The 22,788-nt window shown below is 54.4% G+C and overlaps 2 protein-coding genes across 7 annotated transcripts; one reads left to right on the top strand and one right to left on the bottom strand.

The window, feature by feature from the left end:
- The first annotated feature begins 104 nt into the window (after positions 1–104).
- On the top strand, positions 105–17,140 carry prrc2c (proline-rich coiled-coil 2C). 5 transcript variants are annotated; one of them, XM_062563305.1, is made up of 34 exons: positions 105–542; positions 3,980–4,149; positions 4,272–4,446; positions 4,658–4,770; positions 5,000–5,125; positions 5,207–5,487; positions 5,567–5,646; positions 5,855–6,000; positions 6,080–6,164; positions 6,428–6,584; positions 6,671–7,343; positions 7,420–7,592; positions 7,801–8,050; positions 8,131–8,305; positions 8,380–10,728; positions 11,038–11,198; positions 11,276–11,430; positions 11,522–11,915; positions 12,007–12,089; positions 12,168–12,362; positions 12,436–12,693; positions 12,828–12,920; positions 12,996–13,097; positions 13,185–13,356; positions 13,445–13,651; positions 13,743–13,864; positions 13,945–14,189; positions 14,289–14,562; positions 14,643–14,753; positions 14,840–15,028; positions 15,127–15,227; positions 15,307–15,433; positions 15,514–15,756; positions 15,855–17,140. In XM_062563305.1, the coding sequence occupies exons 2-34, from the start codon at positions 4,035–4,037 to the stop codon at positions 16,086–16,088; spliced, it is 8,364 nt and encodes a 2,787-aa protein (XP_062419289.1). In that variant the 5' UTR covers positions 105–542; positions 3,980–4,034; the 3' UTR covers positions 16,089–17,140. The 5 variants fall into 5 exon arrangements, with proteins under 5 accessions (XP_062419289.1, XP_037325988.2, XP_062419288.1 ...); XM_037470091.2 differs by having other exon boundaries at positions 106–542; positions 7,795–8,050; positions 14,289–14,520; positions 15,855–17,139; XM_062563304.1 differs by having other exon boundaries at positions 106–542; positions 7,795–8,050; positions 15,855–17,139.
- A 355-nt stretch (positions 17,141–17,495) lies between these two features.
- vamp4 (vesicle-associated membrane protein 4) lies at positions 17,496–22,643 on the bottom strand. 2 transcript variants are annotated; one of them, XM_037470279.2, is made up of 9 exons: positions 22,422–22,643; positions 21,748–21,883; positions 19,979–20,080; positions 18,851–18,897; positions 18,728–18,778; positions 18,367–18,467; positions 18,216–18,295; positions 18,075–18,126; positions 17,496–18,001 (listed from the first exon to the last, which is right to left on the bottom strand). In XM_037470279.2, the coding sequence occupies exons 2-9, from the start codon at positions 21,748–21,750 to the stop codon at positions 17,976–17,978; spliced, it is 462 nt and encodes a 153-aa protein (XP_037326176.1). In that variant the 5' UTR covers positions 21,751–21,883; positions 22,422–22,643; the 3' UTR covers positions 17,496–17,975. The 2 variants fall into 2 exon arrangements, with proteins under 2 accessions (XP_037326176.1, XP_037326177.1); XM_037470280.2 differs by lacking the exon at positions 21,748–21,883.
- Between the last annotated feature and the right edge of the window lie 145 nt (positions 22,644–22,788).

Genomic DNA, 22,788 nt, shown 5'->3' with positions numbered 1-22,788 from the left:
TATGTCATAAATACAATTCTAAAGAAAGCTGATCGTGCGGGACTGAGTGCTTGCATAACAGCTCGCATAACGGGGATCGGGTCTGAGAAGGAGGGATGAGATGATAAATCTGGCAGCCCCCGTCGGCCATCTTTGATTGTGAGCCAGGCCGCGGCGCGAGCGGGGCCTCACACACACTACTGGGGGGAAAACGGTGTGACACGAGATAACGGGCGTGGATAGACAAGGAACCACCGGACGACCGCGTACCGGTTTCCACAGTAACGGCCGAAAAAACTAGCACAGAACCGGGTGGCTCGAACCCACACCGGAGAGATTAAAAACCCGCAGCCGTGCACGCGGTTGAGCGGTTCGTTGGCAAGCCGACGTGCAACGTAGCTAACCAACGTTAGTAGCAGAACCGGGCTAGCAGGCTAGCTAGCAAGCTTCTGAAAGCCACCGGCCGGACACACACACACACACGCGCGTGTTCGTCCTCCGCGAGCCGGGCCGACGCCGGATTTCAAGTTGAGCCAAAGAAGAAAAGAAGGCACCGGCGGCAGGTGGGTGTTCATGTCATACGGGGTGAAACATGTCGGGAGTTTAGCTCCCCCACGTAGCTGATGTGGTGGGTTAGCACCGGGCTAGCTCTGTTAGCTTGTCTCGACCACTGGAGAGAGGCTGGAAGGGATGGCGTCCAGTGAGAAGCGAAACTGTGGGAGAAGAGAGCGGCCTGCTCACCGGAAATCTCCCCTCTTAATTGCCTCGTCCCACATTTAAAATACAGTATTGATTGTTCTCAATAATCGTTGAAAGTTTCAACTGTTTCACACTCAAAGTGTCCTCACAGACCGGTGAGTAGGCCTCTGCTCGCTGCCCACCGGTAGCTTCACGGAGCAGAGTGGCCTGCAGACCACCGGTCACTTGTCCACTCAAACCATACAGCACGCTTACGTTTCACCCGCAGGACAATGGGGTCAGTTTCTCTGTTGGATGGTGTGACGTTGACTTGAGATTTATTCTTTGCATCGAGTCCCGTCAACGTTCTTGCGTTCAGTCTTCATATCTTGCAGATCCAACAGATGTGGTCTTTAAGAGCACATCTGTCGTGTATTTCAGGCTGGACAACTGGGAGCTTGGCAGGATAGATGGTGTGACAATCTTTAAATGATTCTTTAGCTCTAATTGCAGATGTGGGAACTACCTGGTTGGTTAATAATTGTAGGTATGTATACACACAAGGACATTTGTATATATTGATTGGAGTTGTACTTATTAATTGGCACGTCAGGGACATGGCCTGATTGATAGATCTTGGGGCCTCTAATAATGAATTAAAGAAAACACCTAATTATTTTTGTATTGTGATTCTCTTGATTTAATTCATTTTATATGGTATAGCCCAAAAATACAAATTAGCCTCTGGAGGCGTTACAGTCTGTACACATGTGACATCCTCTGTCCCGAAACCCTCCCATCGGCACAGGAACAACTCCCCAAAAAATCCCAAACCCTTCCATGGGGGAAAAGGGAAGAAACCTCAGTGAGGACGTTGGAGGAGGATCCTTCTATCAGGATGGACAGACTACAATGGTTGTCACGTTACAGAATGAATCATGTAAAATATGTGCAATGCATTCAATTCCAGTGACCGGATTGATTCAAATATTGCAAGTAGTATGCCAGTGTACGAGGACCACTGCACAGACAACCTCCATCAGGTAGAACCTCCATCCACAGAAACACCACAACCACAAGACAAGAAGTCTGTGATCTTAATCTTTAACATCATAAGGATTTTGAATATGTTGCACATAGAATTGTTTTAACGCCCATGTGTTCCTTTCAAATCAGCATTTCTAGTAAGAAATGTTGAATTTATCCCTTTTTTTATCCCAAACTTTTTTTGAACAAGAAATTGAAAAAACAAAACACAGCCCCACCCCCCCCTCCTGCGGGGCTCTTTTTGAGATCATCTCCCCACGAGACCGACCCAGTGGTTTCGATCGCTCGTGTTGAACCACACACGTAGGAGGCGTTTGTTCTGAAGATGTAATGACTCCCATCAAAGTGAATATGAGCGGTAGATGTTCGTTATCAGGTCATGTGACGGATATAGAAACACGTTTTTTTATTCACGGGCTGTATCACTACTATGAGTAATCAAATAAATGTATGTATCTTAAGTACAACTGGACAACAAAGTTTGCTACTACTACATATTGGACACATAACACTAATTAGACCAAAGTATGTGTATGTTAAATGCAACTCAAGCTACATTGATGTTTACAGAAGCAAAGCCGCCATTTAAACTCTGATAGATTCACTGGAAACCTGTCTGGCACGTGAAATGAATAAATAATGTTGATGCAGGATGAAGAAGTGTCTGATTTACTGCTGCTGCATTATTTCAGCCAGATGGATTCAACAAACTAAAGTCAAACGACTTGTTCATGAGACTCCACACACAGCAGCCTCTGCTACGTGTTTGATGAACCGGTGTTAAAGTCTAAGCCGCGTGAGCAAAGCAACCTCACCGGACCCACAGACTGACCGGCCAATCACAGCGCAGCATCTGCCCCTCAGGTTGATCTTAAACATCTGGCTGGTTTTCAGCTGTTAGGGATGCATGTCTCATCAGCTGCTGCTTCTGCTGAAATCTAACTTTCTCTACTTCAAATATTGGAATGTTTTACAGGGAGTGCAATCAGTGACGTGTGCAGAGTCACGGCCACTTAATGGTAAAGCAGGAGCGGGGGGGGGCTTAACAAAGAGTCCATGTGGGGTGTTTTGCATAGAGGTGGTGTAGAGCTTTTGTAACTTGGTCTTGTTATCAATTCATTTTATTTTTTTATCGACAGTGTCTGTTTGTTCCCATATTTCTTAGATGTTTATAATACAGAACATATTACATTAAAGTGACATAGGAGTATGTCCAGTGGGGGGGAATATGTATAAAATTAAATTGGAAAATTAAGACTGTAGTTTGATGTTGCTTATGCTGTTTATACATCCCATTCCACTTAGCTGACAGCTAATGGGAATCCTTTTCACAATAAACATTAACATTCATTGATGTCATCAAGTGGCGTCCCCTGTAAAGGTTGAATTAGTGTGTTTGACCCTTAGAGGAACCTTTAAGGTGTCGTGGTGCATGTAGTCGGTGTGTTCTCTGCTGTACTAGAGTGGCATCACGCTGTCACAGCTTCCTGCTGGACCCATCGGACCGGAGCCAAGATGCCACTGTGACACCATTTCTCATCCATTGGGTTTCTGATCTAGGATCAGTCTTTGCTGCCAGATTCCTAATCCAGTTTTAAGGCATTTGATGTATTCTTTTTAGCTGTAACGAGGCCGATGGGTCGTACTCTGTGGGTGTGAAACTCGTATTCCACCAGTTAAACAATTGTGAGCTTGTTTACTGACATTATTTAGCATTTCATGCAGAATTACTTATGTGCAAGGATTCTTTGGGGAGAAAACACCTCAATTGGTTTACTAAGAATTTCTGTGACTCATCACATTTGACAGTATTTTACAACATTAGAGCCTATTATTTAAGTGGAAGTTCCAAACCCAAGCGTATCAAAGTTGTCACCTCCCCCTCAAAACACACACACACACACACACACACACACACACACACACAGCTCTGTTAATAATAAATGACCTCTCTGTGACTGCAACCCCCAAACCTGCTGTCTCTCAGTACCACTGTTCCCTCTAATTCACTTCCTGCCTTGTGTTGCTGTCCCCACCCCCCATCCTCTTTGTCATTGAAGGACCGGGTCACATGTCGTTGGGTCTAGACTCAGTGCTCGTGTCGTGTGTGCAGGCCTCAAGTCTGTTTGCAGTGGATGCATGAACTTGTGTTCTCCCACCATGCTTTGCTTTCACTTTCCCAAAACACCTAAACCACCCGTCTTCAGGAAAGGTTCACTGATATTCGTCATGGTTGCCCAGATCTAACCACCTCCTTACCTGTTCTGGTCCACAGGAGGCTGGTTCTGGGGGCGTGGCCAGAGGACCAGACTCAATGAGTTTCCAGCGACATGTCCGAGAAGTCAGGGCAAAGCACCAAGGCAAAGGATGGCAAAACAAAGTATGCAACCCTTAGCCTCTTCAACACCTACAAGGGCAAGTCTCTGGAAACCCAGAAAACTGCAGGTACGCCAAACAGCCCCCCCCCCCCCCCCCATCCCATCCCCCTCCCCTGTCTGCTTATGGTGAAGTGGCAGTAAAAATGTCTCCATTATGTTGAAGTGTTAAAGTGGTTTCTCTTCTCTCAGTGGCTGCCAGACATGGGCTCCAAAGTCTGGGCAAAGTGGCCTCCAGCCGACGCATGCCCCCCCCAGCCAACCTGCCCAGCCTGAAGGCCGAGAACAAGGGAAACGACCCCAACGTCAACATCGTCCCCAAAGACGGGAGCGGCTGGGCCTCTCGCCCCGAGGGGGGGGAGGAGAGGTCAGTGCTTTAGTCTGGTCATTGACAGCATGCGATTTAACTCACTGTGACACAATTAACCATTTTATACAATAAAATACTATAAATCAAATATTTAATTTGCACAAGAGTATTAATGTCGATTCAACTGCCAGAAAACAAACTTTAAAGTGTTTTAGAGGAAACGTTCTGATTGTGAAAGTGTAAACACCCTTTTTTTTATGTGCCACAGGCTACAGGAGACGCCCCCCCCACCCCAGATCAAACCACCCGTGCCTCAGCCACCAGAGCCTTCTGTGGGGGGCAGCCGCTCCTGGGCCAGCAGCAAGCCGGCGCAGCCCGAGGGTAAGTCCTTCTTCTCCTGAAGAACCTTCCGGTCCTGGTCTACAGTCTGCATGGACCACTTCTCTTCAGGAGACCACACCTTTAAAACATGATGCCTGGGGGGGGGCGGTGTGGTGTAATACTCCCTTTGTGCGTTGTAGCAACAACACACATTTGCAGCCCAGTTAATTTCTATTTTTCTCTGTCATGTTTTGTTGTAATGAGTCATTTTCCATCTGCTCTCCTGCAGGGGCCCCTCGCGTGAGCAGCCATTTTCAGCAGGAGTTCCCCAGCCTGCAGGCCGCTGGCGAGGCAGAGAAAGGGGAGGAGCCGGAGGTGGAGCCTTATGGACCGGGCCCCAGCCTGCGACCTCAAAGTATGGCCACACACGGCACGCGGTGTTGGCGGCGGTCCGCCCCATGTTCTGGACTCATAAGCCCCTCCCCTCTGGTGTTAGATGTTGGCAGTTGGCGTGAAGGCGGCGGCAGGAATCTCATCGCTGCCCCCAGCCCCCCTGAGCTGGATGGGAAGGTCCCGGAGGAGGCCGCCGTGGGGCTCGGGCTCTCCACGTCAGCAGGGGAGGCCGAGGAGCCCGTACGCAGCCTAGTCGCCGACGGCAAGGAGGGGGTGGCCACCTCTGCCCCCCCGACTCAACCCAAGCTTAACGGGGGCCAGCAGCCTGCCGCCGGCGTCCCGACGCACTTCGACCCTGCGTTCAGGAGCATGATGCCGCCCTACGTGAGTCTCAGTCCCACATCAGCACGCCGTGGGCGAGCGCTGGTTCCTCTTGATGGTCATCGCCCTCTTTTCCCCACAGATGTTCCACGCGTACCCTCAGATGACCTTTGCCCCGGGGCAAGGAAGCCTCAGGTACCCTCTACCGCAAGAAGCAGCCAAGTGAGTTCCCATCTTCATGGTGGACTGACTACTCAGGTTGAAGGAGGAGAGGAGACACATTTTGGATTTCTTTAATTTATATCAAGGCAATGAAATGTTTTTCCTGTTTATGTTCATCGTCAACATCGGTTCAAAAACTAATGGGTTTAAGGCCATGTTTAACTTTCTACACCAGGTGCTACAAACTTTCCTCCTTTCTCCCGTGCAGGATGGTCAGGGGTCCTTGTCCGGTGCGGCCCCAGCAGGGCCCCCCCCAGTCCTGGCACCAGGACCCCGACAGACCCTCCATCATCAGCGCAACAGAGCTGAAAGAGCTGGACAACCTGGACACGGATACCGACGAGGGCTGGGCAGGTCAGTAGCCGTAACCTTTGACCTCCAGCATGAAAGGGGCAGCTCAGGTATCTCATGCACTGCTCCTTCTGCCCCCCAGGAGCCCAGATGGAGGTGGACTACACGGAGAAGCTGAACTTCAGCGATGACGAGGAACACGCTGCGAAGGAGAAGAGGGAGAACTGGTGAGTCCACGATGAGACGTCAGTGATTCAATGGAGAATAAAGAAAGGACACTTTGTGAATCAGTGTTCTAAGTTTAGGAATGACATCATTTAATGGATAAATAAGTCATTCATTCAACGTTGTACTAAATTTACACTGAAATGGATCTAAATCACTTGGTACATAAAACAAAGTAAAAGTTGTACTTTGAACAGCAGATGGAAAACGGTTTAATGTGCAGCAGTCAGTTCTTGAGCTGCTTTTCCTCTGACATTCTCTCCAGGGAGCGGACACGACCTCGCCCCCCCGACGGCCTGGAGGGCTGGGCGGAGGGCGGCGAGGACCGCGGTAAAGCCTTGTGGGCCGAGGGCGGTCCCGGAGCGCCCTCGCCTGGCGGGGCGGGGCATTACAGCAAGTTGTCTGCCCCCCCGGACTATCAGGTACGCATTATACCCCCCCCCCCCCCCCCCCAACCCATGTGCGCCCTGTCAATGGAACAGAAGTTGACGAGTCTCTGCTTCCCCAGGGTGGCGGTCGCTCAGTCGGGGCGGCGCCCCAACGCATCATCAAACCGGCGGCGGCGGCGCCCGGAGCCGACGAGGACCCGGAAGCCTGGCGGCAGAAGCGCAAGAAGCCGCAAGAGGTCTCTGAAGCCGTGGAGCGAGCGAGGAGGCGAAGGGAGGAGGAGGAGCGGCGGATGGACGAGCAGCGGCTTGCCGCCTGCGCCGAAAAACTCAAACGACTCAATGAGAAACACCGGCCGGCCAATGAGAGCAAGTCGCCTCCTCCTCAGGCCACCAACGAAGAAGACAGAGCGCCCCAAGAGGAGGAGTCCTTCTCGGCCTCCGCTCCCAGTCCTCTGGCGCCGGTCCCAGCGCCACCGTCACAGGCCCCGATCACGGAAGCTCCGCTCCCTGAGAGGGTGGAGCAAGGCAGGGAGGAGGAGGAGGAGCAGCGAGAGGGAGCAGAACCAACGGTCCAGGACGAGGAGGTGATGGCGGAGGTGCTGGTGGAGGAGGAAGAGGTGCACGTGCCTCGTCAGCCCAGCCCCCCCATCCAGAGACCCGTGGTTGTAGCTGCGGAGCACCAGACGGAGAGGGGGAGCCCCTTTGAAGAGGCGGAGCCCCCGATGGAGGAGGAGCCGGTGGGCGGGACCTCGGCGGCGATCCCAGACTACTTCGGCCCGGAGGACGACCTCGGTGAGTGCTCGCTGCACAGGGAGCGCCGGCGGCCATTCTTTCACTCATTGACGCCCTTTGTTCTGTTGTCCTGCAGTGGACGAGCCCCGCCTGCCCCCGCCTCACATGGAACCCCCCAGTGGGGAAGAAGTCCCCACAGCGCCACCGCAGCTGGAGGGAGAAGCAGCCGCTGCTCTGCGTCCGACTCTCACTGCAGGATATTCCAAACAGTTCCAGAAGTCTCTGCCGCCTCGGTTCCTCCGGCAGCAGGTGAGTTCACGCTCGCTGGTTACGGTCCTTTGCTTGGATCCAAACGCACCAGAACCAGAACACGTGTAGCGTACGTGGCAATAAACGGCTTCTATTCAGTGTTTGGACATCAGATGTTTGTGTGCAACAAGCCGAAAGGACTGAGCTGTTGATCGTTTTATTGATCTCGATTGATCCTTGTTGTGTCCTGATGCTCTTGTAGGAGCAGTTGAAGCAGCAGCAATGGCAGCAGCAGCAGCACCAGGGTGGGGGCTCAGTTTCTCCATCAGGTGGCAGCGCCGGCGTTGCAGCTCCACAACAACAACAACACCGCTCCATGTATCCACCCATGGGCCCCCACCACCAGCACCTGGCCTCCATGGGGTTTGACCCCCGCTGGCTCATGATGCAGTCCTACATGGACCCCCGCATGATGTCGGGACGTCCTCCCATGGACCTGCCTGCTAACATTCATCCTGGTGAGGAGTTATAAATGTTTATTTCTCTTTATTCTAAATGAAATCGCTTTGTGCTGAACTTGGTCTTTTATCTCCTGCAGGGAGGATGCCTCCAAAGCAGATCGTGCGCCGAGAGCCGGGGGACAACTCCAGCGCCGGCTCGGACTCCTTCGACCACCCGGCGCGACAGAGTCGTGAGCGCGGCCTGTTGTGGGGATCGGAGCTGCTGCCACCCGTAGCCCCCCCAAAAGGACGGGATGATATCAAGGAGCCCAGGTAAAAATAGATGAATGACAGCGTAACGAGTCTTGTTCTCCACGTGAACCCTCCAATAACCCGTGTTTCTACAGGATGGACTCTGCTTTGGATCTGGACCGGGCTCTTCCAGCCATGTATCCCCAGGACCACAGTGCACTGGACTCTCATAAAAGTAACTTCTTCCAAGACCCATCGGAGTCCCTGTCAGCGTTTAGCCAGGGCCCAGAGGACGTCCCGGTGCCGGCGGGCCCAACCTTTGACCCCGAGGAGCCGGGCCTGCCCAGCGGGGAAGAGGTGGAGGCGCTCGGTCAGGCCATGCTCCAGAGGAGCGTCTCCCAGGGCTCCAGCCCCTCCCTCCAGCTGGACGAGCCCGGGTTCGATGCGCTGTCCCAGGGGGGGAAGTCTGTGGATCTGCAGGACGGGGAGCGGCCCGACAATAAACCCCAGAATGAATACCCCCCCCCTGCTGATGGATCGCACAAACAAGAGAAGCTGCCTCTTCCAGCCTCGAGCAAGCAGAAGGCCGAGCTGCGCTGGGCCGCGAGATCGAGCGCCGGACGCAGAGAAGGACCCGGGGGGGAGCGGCCCCTCCGCCGGTCTGGACCCATTAAGAAGCCCGTCCTGCGGGACATGAAGGAGGAGCGAGAACAAAGAGAAGAGAGAGAGAAGCGACACGAGAGGGGCGAACGAGGGGACCGGCCCAAAAAGGATCCGTCATCCAAAGCTCCTCCTGCGGCTGCTGTCGTGTCCGAGGCCTCTGGACCTCCGGGGGAGGGGCCGAAGGAGGCCCCCGAGCCGGAGGAACCGCCGACGGCTCATCAGAGAGTCAGAGACTCCCAGGCCTCGTGCGGGCCCCCCACCTCCTCCTCTCAGGAGGAGAAGGCGGAGAAGGTGGAGAAGGTGGAGAAACCGCCCGGCAACGAGAAGCAGCCGGAGCCCAAGCTGCCCTGCAGGAAGGAGTCCAGCCTCCCCCCCCCCCGGTCCTACCGCCGGGACGAGAGGGAGAAGGACCTGGACCTGGACATGGACAAGGAGCGGGACAGAGAGTGGCCCACCGACTCCAACTTCAAAGGACGCGGCCGAGGGGAGTATTACTCCAGAGGGCGGAGCTACCGGGGCACTTACAGCGGCCGGAACCGGGGGGGTCGCGGCCGGAGCCGGGCGGAGTTCAATTACCGAGAGCCCCGCTCGCGCTCGGACTTGCTTTCTGCAGGAGGCGCCGCGGCCTTCCGCAACCGAGAGGAGAGCGAGACGCGCAGCGAGAGCTCCGACTTCGAGGTGATTCCCAAGCGGCGCCGGCGGCGCGGCTCAGACACGGACTCTGAGAGCGAAGGAGGCCGAGAGTCGGCCAGCGACACGGGGCCGTCGGACCGCGAGCCCAGCACCAAGGCCGCTCGTCCGCTGAGACGAGAGCTCCCCGGGGAGGCCCGGCCCGGGCCCCACAAGCCGGGCTTCGGACCCCCTCACATGGGGGACCGGGCCGGGCCCCGAGACGACGACGGCCGGCCCAAGCCGGGATTCCTCCCGAAGGGAGAGCCCTCTCGGCGGGGAAGAGGAGGATTGTACAGCAGACGAGGTGGAGCGAGGGAGCGCGGCGGCCCCCGGCCCGGCCCCCTCAGACGGCCAGGAGCCAGAGAGCCGTCGTCCCATTGGCCCTCTAAGCCCATGGAGACGTTCAGGCCCGAGGACGCCGAGGCCCGATACGACAACCCGGCAGCCGACCGGCGATACCCGAAGCCTGAAGGCAAGCGATTCGGAGACGTGGCCCCTCAGAGCGGCAGGGAGAGGCCTCGTCGGACCAGACCGGCACGGCCCCCCAGGCAGGATAAACCCCCCCGCTTCAGGCGCCTGAAGGAGCGGGAGGCTGCCGTGTTGGCGAGTGGAGACGCCATCCCCAGTCCCCCAGTCCCACTGCTCCCAGCAAGTGGCTCCGCCCTGTCCAAAGCCCCGGGGCCCCCCGGGACGGCTCCTGCCGAGGCAGCAGCAGGCGCCTTGCCGCCGATGGACCTGTCCTCCCCCACAGAGACTCCCTTGCCGGAGACCAGCAGCCCCGCGGTCGGTACCAAGTCCCCCGACCTGTCCAACCAGAACTCCTCGGATCAGGCCAACGAGGAGTGGGAGACGGCGTCGGAGAGCAGCGACTTCAACGAGAGGAGAGAGCGAGAGGAGAGGAGGGGAGCGCTGGAGGCGGCAAACGAAGCGGCCAACGCCTCTGCTGCGGCCCCCGTGCCCCCGCAGGGCTCCTCCACCCCCAGCAAAAGCCCCCCCGACGGACTGGTGACTCCCAGACGGGACGGGGCTCCTGTGGCCAAGAGGAGCTTCTCCAACCAGAGGCCTGCGGAGAGGCAGAATCGTAGAGGCAACAGCGGAGCCAAACCGGTCCGGAGCTACACGGGGGGCAAGGGCGAGAGGAGGGGGGGGGGCAGGACCGGCCGCAAAGGGTGAGTGAACGATTACATCAACACTTCACACCATGAAGCTGCCCACATGGACAGTGTGTCAGGACAACACTCACAGAATGAAGCCGTGTGTATCGGGTTACTGCACAGGGCTCTCCACTGGGGGGGCGGGGGGGGTAAAATACATCTTTAGACTGTCCAGAGGGTTTTTCTGAAACACTGAAGCATCCAGTCGCTTGTTTCTCATCTTCTACTTGAGTCAACTAAAGAATCCTCATCACAGGATGAGTTGACAGTGTTTGATGGTGTTGTGGTCCTGAATGGTTTCTGTGCCTAATGTGTTGCTCACAGCCCTGCAGCGCAGCAGAACTCAGAAGGTGGTGCACAGGGTGCTGGAGGAACATCGCAGAGGCCTCCAAAGGACCAGGTGCGACGTAAAGACGAGGCCAAGCAGGCCGCCAAGAAGCCCAAGGAGAACGCGCTCTCTCAGTTCGACCTCAACAACTACGCCAGTGAGTGAACGCTGTCGTCCTCCCTCTGCTCCTCGGAGTCCACTGCTCCAGCTGCTCTGAACCTAAATGTCCCGTAGGTGTCGTGATCATCGATGACCACCCGGAGGTCACCACCACAGAGGACCCTCAGTCCAACCCCAACGATGACGGCTTCACGGAGGTCGTCTCCCGCAAACAACAGAAGCGACTGCAGGACGAGGAGAAGCGGAAGAAGGAGGAGCAAACGCCTCAGGTGAAATAAACGGGAAATAAGAATGCTGCATGTCTTCATGTGGCAGTAATGTAAGATGTCACAGTAAGATGTGCTTATTCTGCTCCTGCAGACCTGGAGTAAAAAAGCCTCAAGCGAGAAGGGCAGAGGGGGCGGAGGAAAGCTGCCCCCCAGATTCGCTAAAAAGTCGTCACAACAACAACAAAAACAACAGCAAAAACAACAACAACAACAGCAGCAGCCCTCCTCTCAGTCCCCTGCAGTCCCCCCCCCTCAGGCCCAGCCCCTCATTCCTGCTCCCCAGCCTGCTCACCTCACCCCCTCCCAAGCCGCTGCCTCCCCCCAGGCTCTGGAAGGAACCGTGGTCCCACAGGCCTCCGCCCCCCCTCCCGCCCTGGACTTCACCTCAAAGAGTTTACTGCCCACGCAGCCGCACAGCACTCTGGGTACAGAGCTGTGGGAGAACAAGGTGGCGGCCCCCGCCCCCCTCCCTGAAGTCAAGAAGCGTGAGTGGGGGGGAGGGCGTCGGTGAAATGACTGCAGTGTGTCTTCATGTATTCATCAGTGAGCTCTTGACATGTGATGTGTTTACTCCAGTTGGTCCCATCAGCCCCCCCCAGCCCCCTTCTGTGAGCGCCTGGACCAAACCGCTGACCTCCTTCACCGGCTCCGTCGGCGAGGTACGTGGAAGGCGTCTCTCTCCTTCCTGTCGGCGCGCAGCCCCCTCTGACCTTTCACCTCCGGCCGTGTCGTTTCAGGGGGTGAAGCCGGGGTCGGAGGTCGCGGCGGAGCTGGCGATGGAGAGTATTCAGTTTGGAGCGCCGTCGTCTGCGGGCAGCACGGACAGCGACGGCGCCCCGGCGCTGCTGGAGGCCGTCTCTGAAAACAAGCTGCCCCCCCCCAAGGAGCAGCGACAGAAGCAGCCGCGAGCCGGACCAATCAAAGCGCAGAAGGTGAGTCGGGGGGGAACTGTTTGACCTGAGGGGCTCCTTCCTGTTCCTTTCAACATGGATTCCTTCTCTCCAGCTTCCTGAAATGGAACCAGTGGAAACCAAGGAGTACAAGCCGGGTCCCATCGGAAAAGAGCGCTCTCTAAAGAACCGCAAGGCCATAGATGCCCGGGGGGGGGACGCAGAGGGGCTGGAGGGAGGAGTCCCCGGGGGGGTCGTCTGCAGAGCCACAGACTCCAGTCCTCCCATCAGCGACGCCACCGTCCCCGAGCTGGGAGGAGACATCGAGGGCATGATCACCGTCCCCTCGGCAGAGTACCACAGCAACTCCAAGGTGTCACATGACCTTCAATCATGAACCTTTTACCGTGTGATATTTAATAGAAAGAACTTTAAAAACGCATACGAGGCGCTGAGTAACGTTCCCAGTGTTCCTTTAGTGCAACGTGTGTTCTGACTGTCCCTCAGGAGTCCGTCACGGACTACACCACCCCCTCCGCCTCCCTGGCAGACAGCGTTCCCACCGCAGGAGGAAAGATAGAAGAGAGCCTGGTGGCAAACGTGCGTTCCTCCCAGGATCAGATCCCAGGTCTGTGTGATGCTCGAGTGGTAACGAGTGCTCTGTGTGTGTCTCAGGTGGCGCTGCCTCACTCGCTGCCCCTCCCCCGACGAGAGACGCTGCAGCAGAGCTCCGGCCTGAGCACCGTGTCTCCGGCCACTGTGGACCTCACGCTGAAGGTACACGCAGGAGGTCGAGGTCTTTGAGCTCCACTGAAGCGTTTCACTGAAACGTGACCCCAGCGCCTCCTTCTGTCTCCTCCTCAGATGGAGTCGGCCCGCAAGGCGTGGGAGAACTCCCCAAGTCTGGAGAAGAACTCTCCGGTCACCTCCTCTTCCTCCCCCATCACCTCCTGTGCGTCCTCGTACTCCACCTTCTCCTCCGCCTCCATGCCACAGATCCCCGTGGCGTCCGTCACGCCCAGCACCTCGCTGTCAGGTAACCAGAGACGGGAGGGAGGGGCCCAAGCTTTAAGCAATGTGCAGAACCTTGCTACATCTTCACCGTGTTGGTCTCCACCCTGCAGTCGCCGGCACCTACACCACGTCGTCCCTCGGCACCAAGACCGCCACGGCCTGCGACCCCCCCAACATCTGCAAGGTGAAGCCCCAGCAGCTGCAGGGTGGAGGTCTGTCCTCCAGCAGCAGCAGCTTCTCTCAGCTGAGCTGCGTCCCGACCCTCCTCCCGCAGCAGCAGCAGACCCCCCAGGTGTACGTCTCTCAGTCTGCAGCAGGTGAGGCCCCCGTGTTCATCTGTCCTTTCATGGAGATCAGCTTCAGGCTTCAAAGGCTAAATTACTAATGATGAAACCCGGGTCTGATGAGGTTCTGCAGCTCAGATTCCAGCCTTCTACATGGACACTAGCCACCTCTTCAGCACCCCCCACCCTCGCCTGGCCCCCCCCTCGCTGGCGCAGCAGCAGGGCTTCCAGCCGGGCATCTCGCAGGTGGGTGTTTAGCGTCTTTAGTCTTTGACGTTCTGCAGGAACCTCGTCTAATGGAACCGGGTTCTGTTCCCCTCTAACAGCCCACAGCAGTGCAGCAGATCCCCATCCCCATCTACGCCCCCCTGCAGGGTCAGCCCCAGCACCAACACCAACACCAGCCCCAGCACCAACACCAACATCAGCACCAGCACCAACATCAGCACCAACACCAGCCCCAGCATCAGCATCAGCACCAACACCAACACCAGGCCCAGCTGGGGCTCAGCACCGGCCCCCCCGTCTCGCAGCATCAGGACCTGTTCAGTTCCTCCCTGCAGCCTTACAGGTGAACTCTCATTGCTCCAGAGCAGGGCCCCCACCCACCCGCTGCCGAGCGTCCTCTCACCACCACCCCCCCCCCCCCCCCCTCCACATCTGCCCTCAGGTCCCAGCAGGCCTTCATGCAGAGCAGCCTGTCGCAGCCCTCCATGATGCTGTCGGGCCCCCCCCTGCACAGCTACGGCGGCGTGCAGGCCTCTGAGCTGGGGAAGCCTCAGTCCGGCCTGGCCTATCAGCAGGCCTCCTCCGCGCAGCACATCCCCATCCTGTTTGAGCCGCAGCTCAACCAGCCCTCTGGCATGGGGGGCTCCCAGCTCATCGACACACACCTGCTGCAGGTAACCAGTCTGCACAAAGGAAGTGTCCCACTGGGCCTCATGGTATTGACCGACGCCTCGCTGACATCTAGATTTCTGTCTCCGTGCTGGAGTCCCCTCTCACACGGGTGGTTCTGTTTCAGGCCCGTCAGGGGATGAGTCAGCACTCCAACATGTACTCGGGGCAGGTGCAGCCGCACGGCCAGAGCAGCTACTACAGCAGCACGCAGTCGCCCAGCTCGGCCATGCAGCAGGTAGGGAGGGGGGGTCGCTTCTGATGTGAGGGGGGCGAGAGCGGCAGAACGTCCCGGTGCTGACCCAGCGGCTTGGTTCTCTCTAGATGGCGGTCCAGATGCCCAGCTCCCAGCTGTCGCTGCCTAACTTTGGCTCAGGCGGAGGCCAGCCCCTCCTGGCGCTGCCCCCCACTCCCCCCCAGGCCCAGCCCCCCAACCTCAACCGCCAGCCCCCGGTCTCCCAGCCGTACAGAGGCTTCATGGGCCCCAACCACGGCATGATGCCCCCCAGCAAGGTCCGCCTCAGCTTTTCATTTCATGCCGTCGTCGTTTATTCAGCAGAAGAGTTGAAAGCATGAAGCAGCTCATCCGTTCATGTGTCTTCTCCCTCCAGATGGACCTGGACCTGAAGCTCTTTGGCAGCGGGATGGATGTGAAGCCCGGAACGCCCCCCATCGGAGCCAGGAGCACCACGCCCACCTCCAGCCATTACAGGTATGGGTGTCGTTGTGCGGTCGGTGCTCGTTGGCGAAGCTCGTCTCTCATTGGTCGCTGACCTCCCCCCCCCCTGCAGAGCCAGCTCCACCTCCCCCAGCAGCCAGTCCAGTAAGATCAACAGCATGCTGTACCAGAAGCAGTTCCAGGCCAGCTCCGCCGGCTTGAGGATGTCGCAGCACTTCCCGGGCCAGTTCCCCCCCCAGGTGGAGACCACACACCTGTGCACTGACCTGCTGCCTGATGCTCTGCGTCTTATTGATCATCCATGGTTTCTTCCTCTCAGATTCTGTCTCAGCCCAACATCGTCTCCCCTCTGGTTCGACCCCCCCACGTCAACTCGTTCCAGCGCTCCTCTATGGGCCCCCCCATGGGCCCCCCGATGTCCCCCAACATGGGCGGCGGCCTCATGCCCCACCCCCGACCTCAGCACCCCCAGCTAAGCCAGCACCCCCCCCGAGGACCTCCCGGCCCCTCGCTGGCCCCCAGAGGCACGCAGTCGGGTCTGAGGGTGGAGCAGGACCTGAAGGTCTGGTGCCCGGGTCAGATGATGGAGTAATGTGTGAGTGACGGAGGCTCTGGCTTATATTCACCCCCCCCCTGCCCCCCCCCTCTCTGTCTCTGCAGGCGAAGCAGCGGGCCGAGGTCCTCCAGGCCACCCACAAGTTCTTCTCAGAGCAGCAGCAGCTCAAGGCCCCGCAGGTCCCCAAGGGGGGCAAACCCCCCCTCGAGGCCCCCGCCCCAAACCACCAGGGGATGAGTGAGCGGGCGGATCCAGACAAACCCCCCATGTCCACGGCCAAGCCCGTCAGAACCGGCCCCATAAAGCCACAGGCCGTCAAACCGGAGGAAGGCAAGTGAGGAGCCGAGGAACCGGGTTCAGATGCTGCTGCTGGACGAGAGAGCCCCATTCACCCAGTCACCGCCTCAAGTCAGCCCCTGGGGGGGCAGTGTGGGGGAGGGGGACGCTGTCCCACCTCAAGACAACCCTCCTCCCCCCCCCGATCTGGCCCCGCCTCCAGGCGGATTTCTTCATCTGATTCAGAGGTCGATTCAAACGGTTTGATCCATAAGAACCTGCTCTGATGGAAGAGAAGATTCAAGATGCGATTTGCTGCTGTTTTTTTTTTTTTATATTGCTCCCCGTTTTAACCCCCCCTCAACCCCCCCCTCCCCAGATCACGCATATATAATCGGGGCAAATGTGTTTTGCTAAATTAAAGGATGTTTGTGACTACACAAACTCAATCTAGTTGAGATGTGATTTAGTTGTTTTTTAGCCTCTCGTCCAGCGTCTTTTCTTTGTTTCACCGTAACAGAAGAAAGATTCTGATTCCTCGTTAGGGGTTTGGACTGGACCACAGGATCACTACGTAGAGCTGCCCCCCCCCGTCCCCCCCCCACACTCACACACACACACCACCGTAAAGCCCCCAGACCCCCTGCTGAGTGACCTCAGTACCGCTGCAGGATGAGGCCACTAGAGTGTACCTGAGTCTGTCTGTGTGCACGTGTACACGTGTGTGTGTGCGCGTGTACGTGCATGCATGCGTGTGCACGTGTGTGTGTGTGTGTGTGTGTGTGCGCGTGTACGTGCATGCATGCGTGTGCACGTGTGTGTGTGCACGTGCCGCTGTGAGCAGAATAAGAGAAAAGGTCCGACGCTGAAAGACACTGATGTTTCATCTCCTGATGGCAGCGATCACGCTTCATCTCTGACCCGTCACATGTTCAGTAGTAAGCACCCCATGGGGGGGGGGAGGGTTGTGTCCTCCTCGCCTCTAGCCTGGGGTGGGGGGGTGGATGAGGGAGGGTAATGATTTGTTTTTGTTGAACTTGTACAGGGGTTTCATCGCTGTATTAAAGTATGTACGGTCTTATTTACATTCTCTTGGTTTGGTTACAGAAACTAATAAAATAAATAAATAAAATAATATACTGTTGCTGTTTGTCAGACTCTTTCTACTTAGGCAGAATTAACATTTACATTTTGTAGGTCTTTGTCCTTATTAAGAATGAGTTATGTCTTTAGCTGTACATACTTCGTACATTAGTGAACTCTGAACCAGGTTCTATTTCTAGGTGTCCCAGCAGGGGGGGTCCGGAGGACACTGTGTGGTCCTCAGACTCTTGTCTCCCTCCTCAGCTCCTCCACCTTCTGCTGCAGAAGTTTGTCCCATTTGGTCCGGTGCAGCACCTACAGACCCTTGGGGGACCTCTTGATTTGCTTCACACCGCTTTAGAAGAACCTCCATGAAACCACACCGCTGCCCTTTAGATCACTTTATTCCACAGGTTTACAGCTCAAATAAATTACATCAAATAATAGAATGACACAGTATGTTATACAGGTAATTAATGCAGAGCACAATGACCTCATTACCAGCATCAAAAGAGGAAATAAAGTAAAGACAGAAGCAGATGGGCCGAGGAGGTCCAGACCCAGAGGTGGTCTGAGAGGAGATTGAATTCCAGGATTAAGTCTGAATGGATGAGCTTCTGCTCCAGAAGTTCTAGAAGGCTGCAGCAGCTGAACTTAGAGACTCTGGTGACCCCCCCCCCCTCTATGCAGCAGGTCCCTGGTGAGGACAAGGCCCACTCCTACGTGGGACATGTCTCACAGGTAGGGGTGGGCCTTCACTCTGACTAAAGGGGCTGCATCGAGGTTTCTGCACAGCAGGGAAAATACAAATGATGACATCTGTGCTGGGGGGCAGGTGGAGGAGGAGAGAGAGGAGGCCCCTCCCTCTAACGATATCGCAGGATCACCGGAACTGAAAGAAAGAGAATATTGAACGTGCGCCATGTTTAAGGAGGACGTCGTGTCTCTGTGGTCTTTATACTCACTGATGATGATGAGCAGCAGGGCAACGACTACCAAGGCCACGATCATCTTCATCTGTGGACACACGGCGTGCAGGTGTGAGGGCCAGAGAGGGGGGGGGACAAACAGTGGTACTGGGACACACAGAGACGGACGAGCCTCACCTTGGTGTCTCTCCACCACATCCTCCTGTGCAGCTGTTTGGCTCGGCTGCTGAAGGCCGACGCGTTGTCCGAGAGGCTCTCTGGAACCAATGGGGGGGGGGTGAGCTTACTCATGAGGGGGCGGAGCTTCCCACCAGAACCAAGGACTCACCTGACTTGTCCTGCAGGTCGTCCAGCCTCTCGCCCCTCTCGATCACCTTGGAGATGTTCTCCTGCATCACGTCGATCACCTCGTCCACCTGTGACTGCACCCTGCGTCAGAGGATCAAAGGTCATGTGACTTCCTGTGACATGACCTCGTTCCATAAAGCTCCCTCGTAGAAGAAGCTGCTCCTCGTAACTAAACAATGTTTCTTGCCCAATCACAGACCTTCTCCCCCAGGAGCTCCGCCCAATTCCTCTACTGCGACCCCCCCGTCTCTGGCCCATGAGCTTCCATCATCAGGGCCTCAAAACACAAAACAACAGCTGATACACGTGGCGGTGACCTCTGACCCCTGGCTCCTACTTACTGCTTGAACCTGTCGTTCTGAGGTCCAAATCTGGGCCCGCTGGGTCCTCGCCTGGAAACATCAAGGATTCAATGTGAGAACATTCAGCCATGAACATACATCTAATTCATCAGTGTCACTCACAGGAAGAAGTCCTCCTCTTCATCAGAGTCATCCTCCAACAGGTTCCTCTGCACAAGGGACAGGTCAGAGGTCAGTTGCTGAATGGCTCAATCTGTGGCCGTTTCTCAATACCTGAGACGGCGAGAACGGACTCGCGTTCCCGCGAGAATAGACTCGGGAGTCCTGACTCGCAGGTTCGGGAGAACGGAGAACGGTCATTTCCGCAGTTGGAACAGCAGCTGACTTGATGACGTCACCACGTCAGCTGGTCTTGCTAATACGTTTTTATTTTAGTTTTTGACTTAAACATTTTACTATTCAGTCAGAAAATTACATTACGTTACTTTAAAAAAGTAGTATTTATAAACTTCGACATAAAGTTGTGTTTATTTTCCTCTGTCGTTGTTGCCTGTTGCTGAGGTGAAATGCATTCTGGGATATATGTCTCTCACAAGAAAAGACGAGCCTGCTCCGATGCATTCTGGGTAAAATGGGCGGGGCGAGCTACATCCGGGTATCATGACCGTTCTCGGCCAGATGCGGACTTTAGAATTGGAACAGAACTCGGGCTGCGACTGATGACGTTTCACGAGTCCACGAGAACAAAAGTCCACACAAGAACGCATATTGAGAAACGGCCAATGTGAATGTTTAGTTCTCAACTTCCTTAGAATAAACCTCCTTAGTCACTCTGAAGCTCTGAGGCGTCCTCTGGGATCTGCAGGTACCTCAGAAACCCCTGGTGGCTTCAATGGGTGAATAAATACATGATAATATAGTGCATCTCCTCTGAGGAGGACCCGAGGGTCAGCTGGACCAAAGCCGTCTGCAGGCAGCTCCAATCCTTCAGGAGCTGCTACGTTACAGCATCAAATATGCACAACCCTCACAGATGTTCTACAGATGTTCTACAGCTGTCAGTAAACACGTTAATAATAATTCATAATACGCATCTGCAGAAGAGCCGATGGAACGGAGACCACGTGGTGCTCAGAAGGTCTCCAAGGTTCTCCTTCAGCGTATTAATATTTATAACAACTTCTGGTTATTATCAGAGGGCAAGAGGAGGGGACAACATTATGGACAGAGTGAGGAGGCTCGGGGGGGGGGGGACTCTGATGAGAACCAGGTGTTCGGCTCCAGTCTCACCCGCTCGCTGCGAATGGATCCCGTGACCTCGTCATCGTTGAGGTGTCGTTTAAACTTGGGGGGCATGTTGTCTTCGGGCTGGTTCTCCAGGTCCGGCTCCCTCTGTGGGACGGGTGGGGGAGGGGTGGGGGGGTGGGGTGTTAGGGTGGACAGACAACAACAACGGTTCTCATGAGTGTTACGTGTGTCATGGCGGATGACGATGAAAGTAGGACTTTATTAACAAGGCTGGAATGTGAATAAAAGGATTATAAAAAAGAACATCCGAGCATCTACAAGTTCTGACTACGGTTACTTCCATTACTCCACAAAGGAAGCATTGAAACACCTTTCCTATGCTAAAGGAGCTAACAAAGGAAGCATTGTAGCACCTTTCCTATGCTAAAGGAGCTAACAAATAAGCATTGAAGAACCTTTCCTTTGCTAAAGGAGCTAATAAAGGAAGCATTGTAGCACCTTTCCTATGCTAAAGGAGCTAACAAAGAAGCATTGAAGAACCTTTCCTTTGCTAAAGGAGCTAATAAAGGAAGCATTGTAGCACCTTTCCTATGCTAAAGGAGCTAACAAAGAAGCATTGAAGAACCTTTCCTATGCTAAAGGAGCTAACGAAGGAAGAATTAAAGCACCTTTCCTTTGCTAAAGGAGCTAATAAAGGAAGCATTGTAGCACCTTTCCTATGCTAAAGGAGCTAACAAAGAAGCATTGAAGAACCTTTCCTTTGCTAAAGGAGCTAATAAAGGAAGCATTGTAGCACCTTTCCTATGCTAAATGAGCTAACAAAGAAGCATTGAAGAACCTTTCCTATGCTAAAGGAGCTAACAAAGAAGCATTGAAGAACCTTTCCTATGCTAAAGGAGCTAACGAAGGAAGAATTAAAGCACCTTTCCTTTGCTAAAGGAGCTAATAAAGGAAGCATTGTAGCACCTTTCCTATGCTAAAGGAGCTAACAAAGAAGCATTGAAGAACCTTTCCTTTGCTAAAGGAGCTAATAAAGGAAGCATTGTAGCACCTTTCCTATGCTAAATGAGCTAACAAAGAAGCATTGAAGAACCTTTCCTATGCTAAAGGAGCTAACAAAGAAGCATTGAAGAACCTTTCCTTTGCTAAAGGAGCTAATAAAGGAAGCATTGTAGCACCTTTCCTATGCTAAAGGAGCTAACAAAGAAGCATTGAAGAACCTTTCCTATGCTAAAGGAGCTAACGAAGGAAGAATTAAAGCACCTTTCCTTTGCTAAAGGAGCTAATAAAGGAAGCATTGTAGCACTTTTCCTATGCTAAAGGATCTAACAAAGAAGCATTGAAGAACCTTTCCTTTGCTAAAGGAGCTAATAAAGGAAGCATTGTAGCACCTTTCCTATGCTAAAGGAGATAACAAAGAAGCATTGAAGAACCTTTCCTATGCTAAAGGAGCTAACGAAGGAAGAATTAAAGCACCTTTCCTTTGCTAAAGGAGCTAATAAAGGAAGCATTGTAGCACCTTTCCTATGCTAAAGGAGCTAACAAAGAAGCATTGAAGAACCTTTCCTATTCTAAAGGAGCTAACGAAGGAAGAATTAAAGCACCTTTCCTATGCTAAAGGAGCTAACAAAGAAGCATTGAAGAACCTTTCCTATGCTAAAGGAGCCAACGAAGGAAGCATTAAAAGCACCTTTCCTATGCTAAAGGAGCTAACAAAAGAGAGTTATGGGTTGATCTGAATCAGGAACATTCCGGATGACGGCATTGAGTATGAAACGTCATCAGTCCCAATCCAACAATACTATGTGTACCATTGAATCCAGTTCACTGGGACTGTCTCACTGGGGACGTCTCACTGGGGACGTCTCACTGGGGACGTCTCACTGGGGACGTCTCAGATGAGAGGAAACAATCCCGAAAGCAGGAAGAGAAGCAGGAGGACTCAGTCTGAGGCAGCGAGAGAAAGACACAGAGACAAAGAGACAAAGAGACAGAAGAGGACTCTGTCATGTTCAGTATTCAGGAGGCGGTACCTCAGCTTCACTGTGTATTTGTACTGTGTATTTGTACTACTTCTGTGTGTATTTGTACTGTGTATTTGTGTATTTGTGGGCTCATTTGTTCCTGTGAGCCTGTAGAGATCACAAAGTGACGTTTGGATATCGATAAACAGGACAGTAATAATACTTCATATTGAGAGGTCATTGATCCTGGGATGATCTCAACTAGCTTGATGGCAGCATTAGCTGCTTGTTAGCATACATTTAAATACGTCAGAGTAAACCCGTCTACAGCAATTTAATTACTAAATGACTACATAGAACACCTTAAGTGGCGGGTGGACCGGTATAAACCCGGCTAGCTAACATGCTAATGTAGCTAGCTAACATGCTAGCTAACATGCTAATGTAGCTAGCTCAGGCGGGCCGCTTAGTTCGTTTTTAGCCGGCTAAGCTAAGCTTAGGATGCTAACGTGGCTAGCTACCTGCTGCTCGATGCTGCTACGCACAGACACCCGGAGACCCCGGTGCTGACCCAGGCTCCAGTGCTGATCCAGACCCCGGTGCTGATCCAGGTGGCTCACGGTCCCGTCGCAGTCATTTTAAACGCGGTCCGGACGGTGAGACGGGATCGACATTCTGCTGCTAAGCGGCTCCGAATGAATCAGCTGACTGGGAAATGAACCCAAACATCTGGAGGAGAGGAGGCGCTGCAGGTGTTCACCAGGCGTTGTGACGTACAAGCATTATTCATTTATTTATGCGGCAAATATACAAATTACTTATAAAACGTTTTGGTATTTGTCTGATAATTATGTACATCTTGTATTGTATGTATTTTACCTTTGTAAT

The sequence above is a fragment of the Pungitius pungitius genome, chromosome 7, assembly GCF_949316345.1.
Source record: "Pungitius pungitius chromosome 7, fPunPun2.1, whole genome shotgun sequence".
Lineage (NCBI taxonomy): Eukaryota > Metazoa > Chordata > Actinopteri > Perciformes > Gasterosteidae > Pungitius > Pungitius pungitius.
This window is presented reverse-complemented; position numbering and strand designations above follow the sequence as displayed.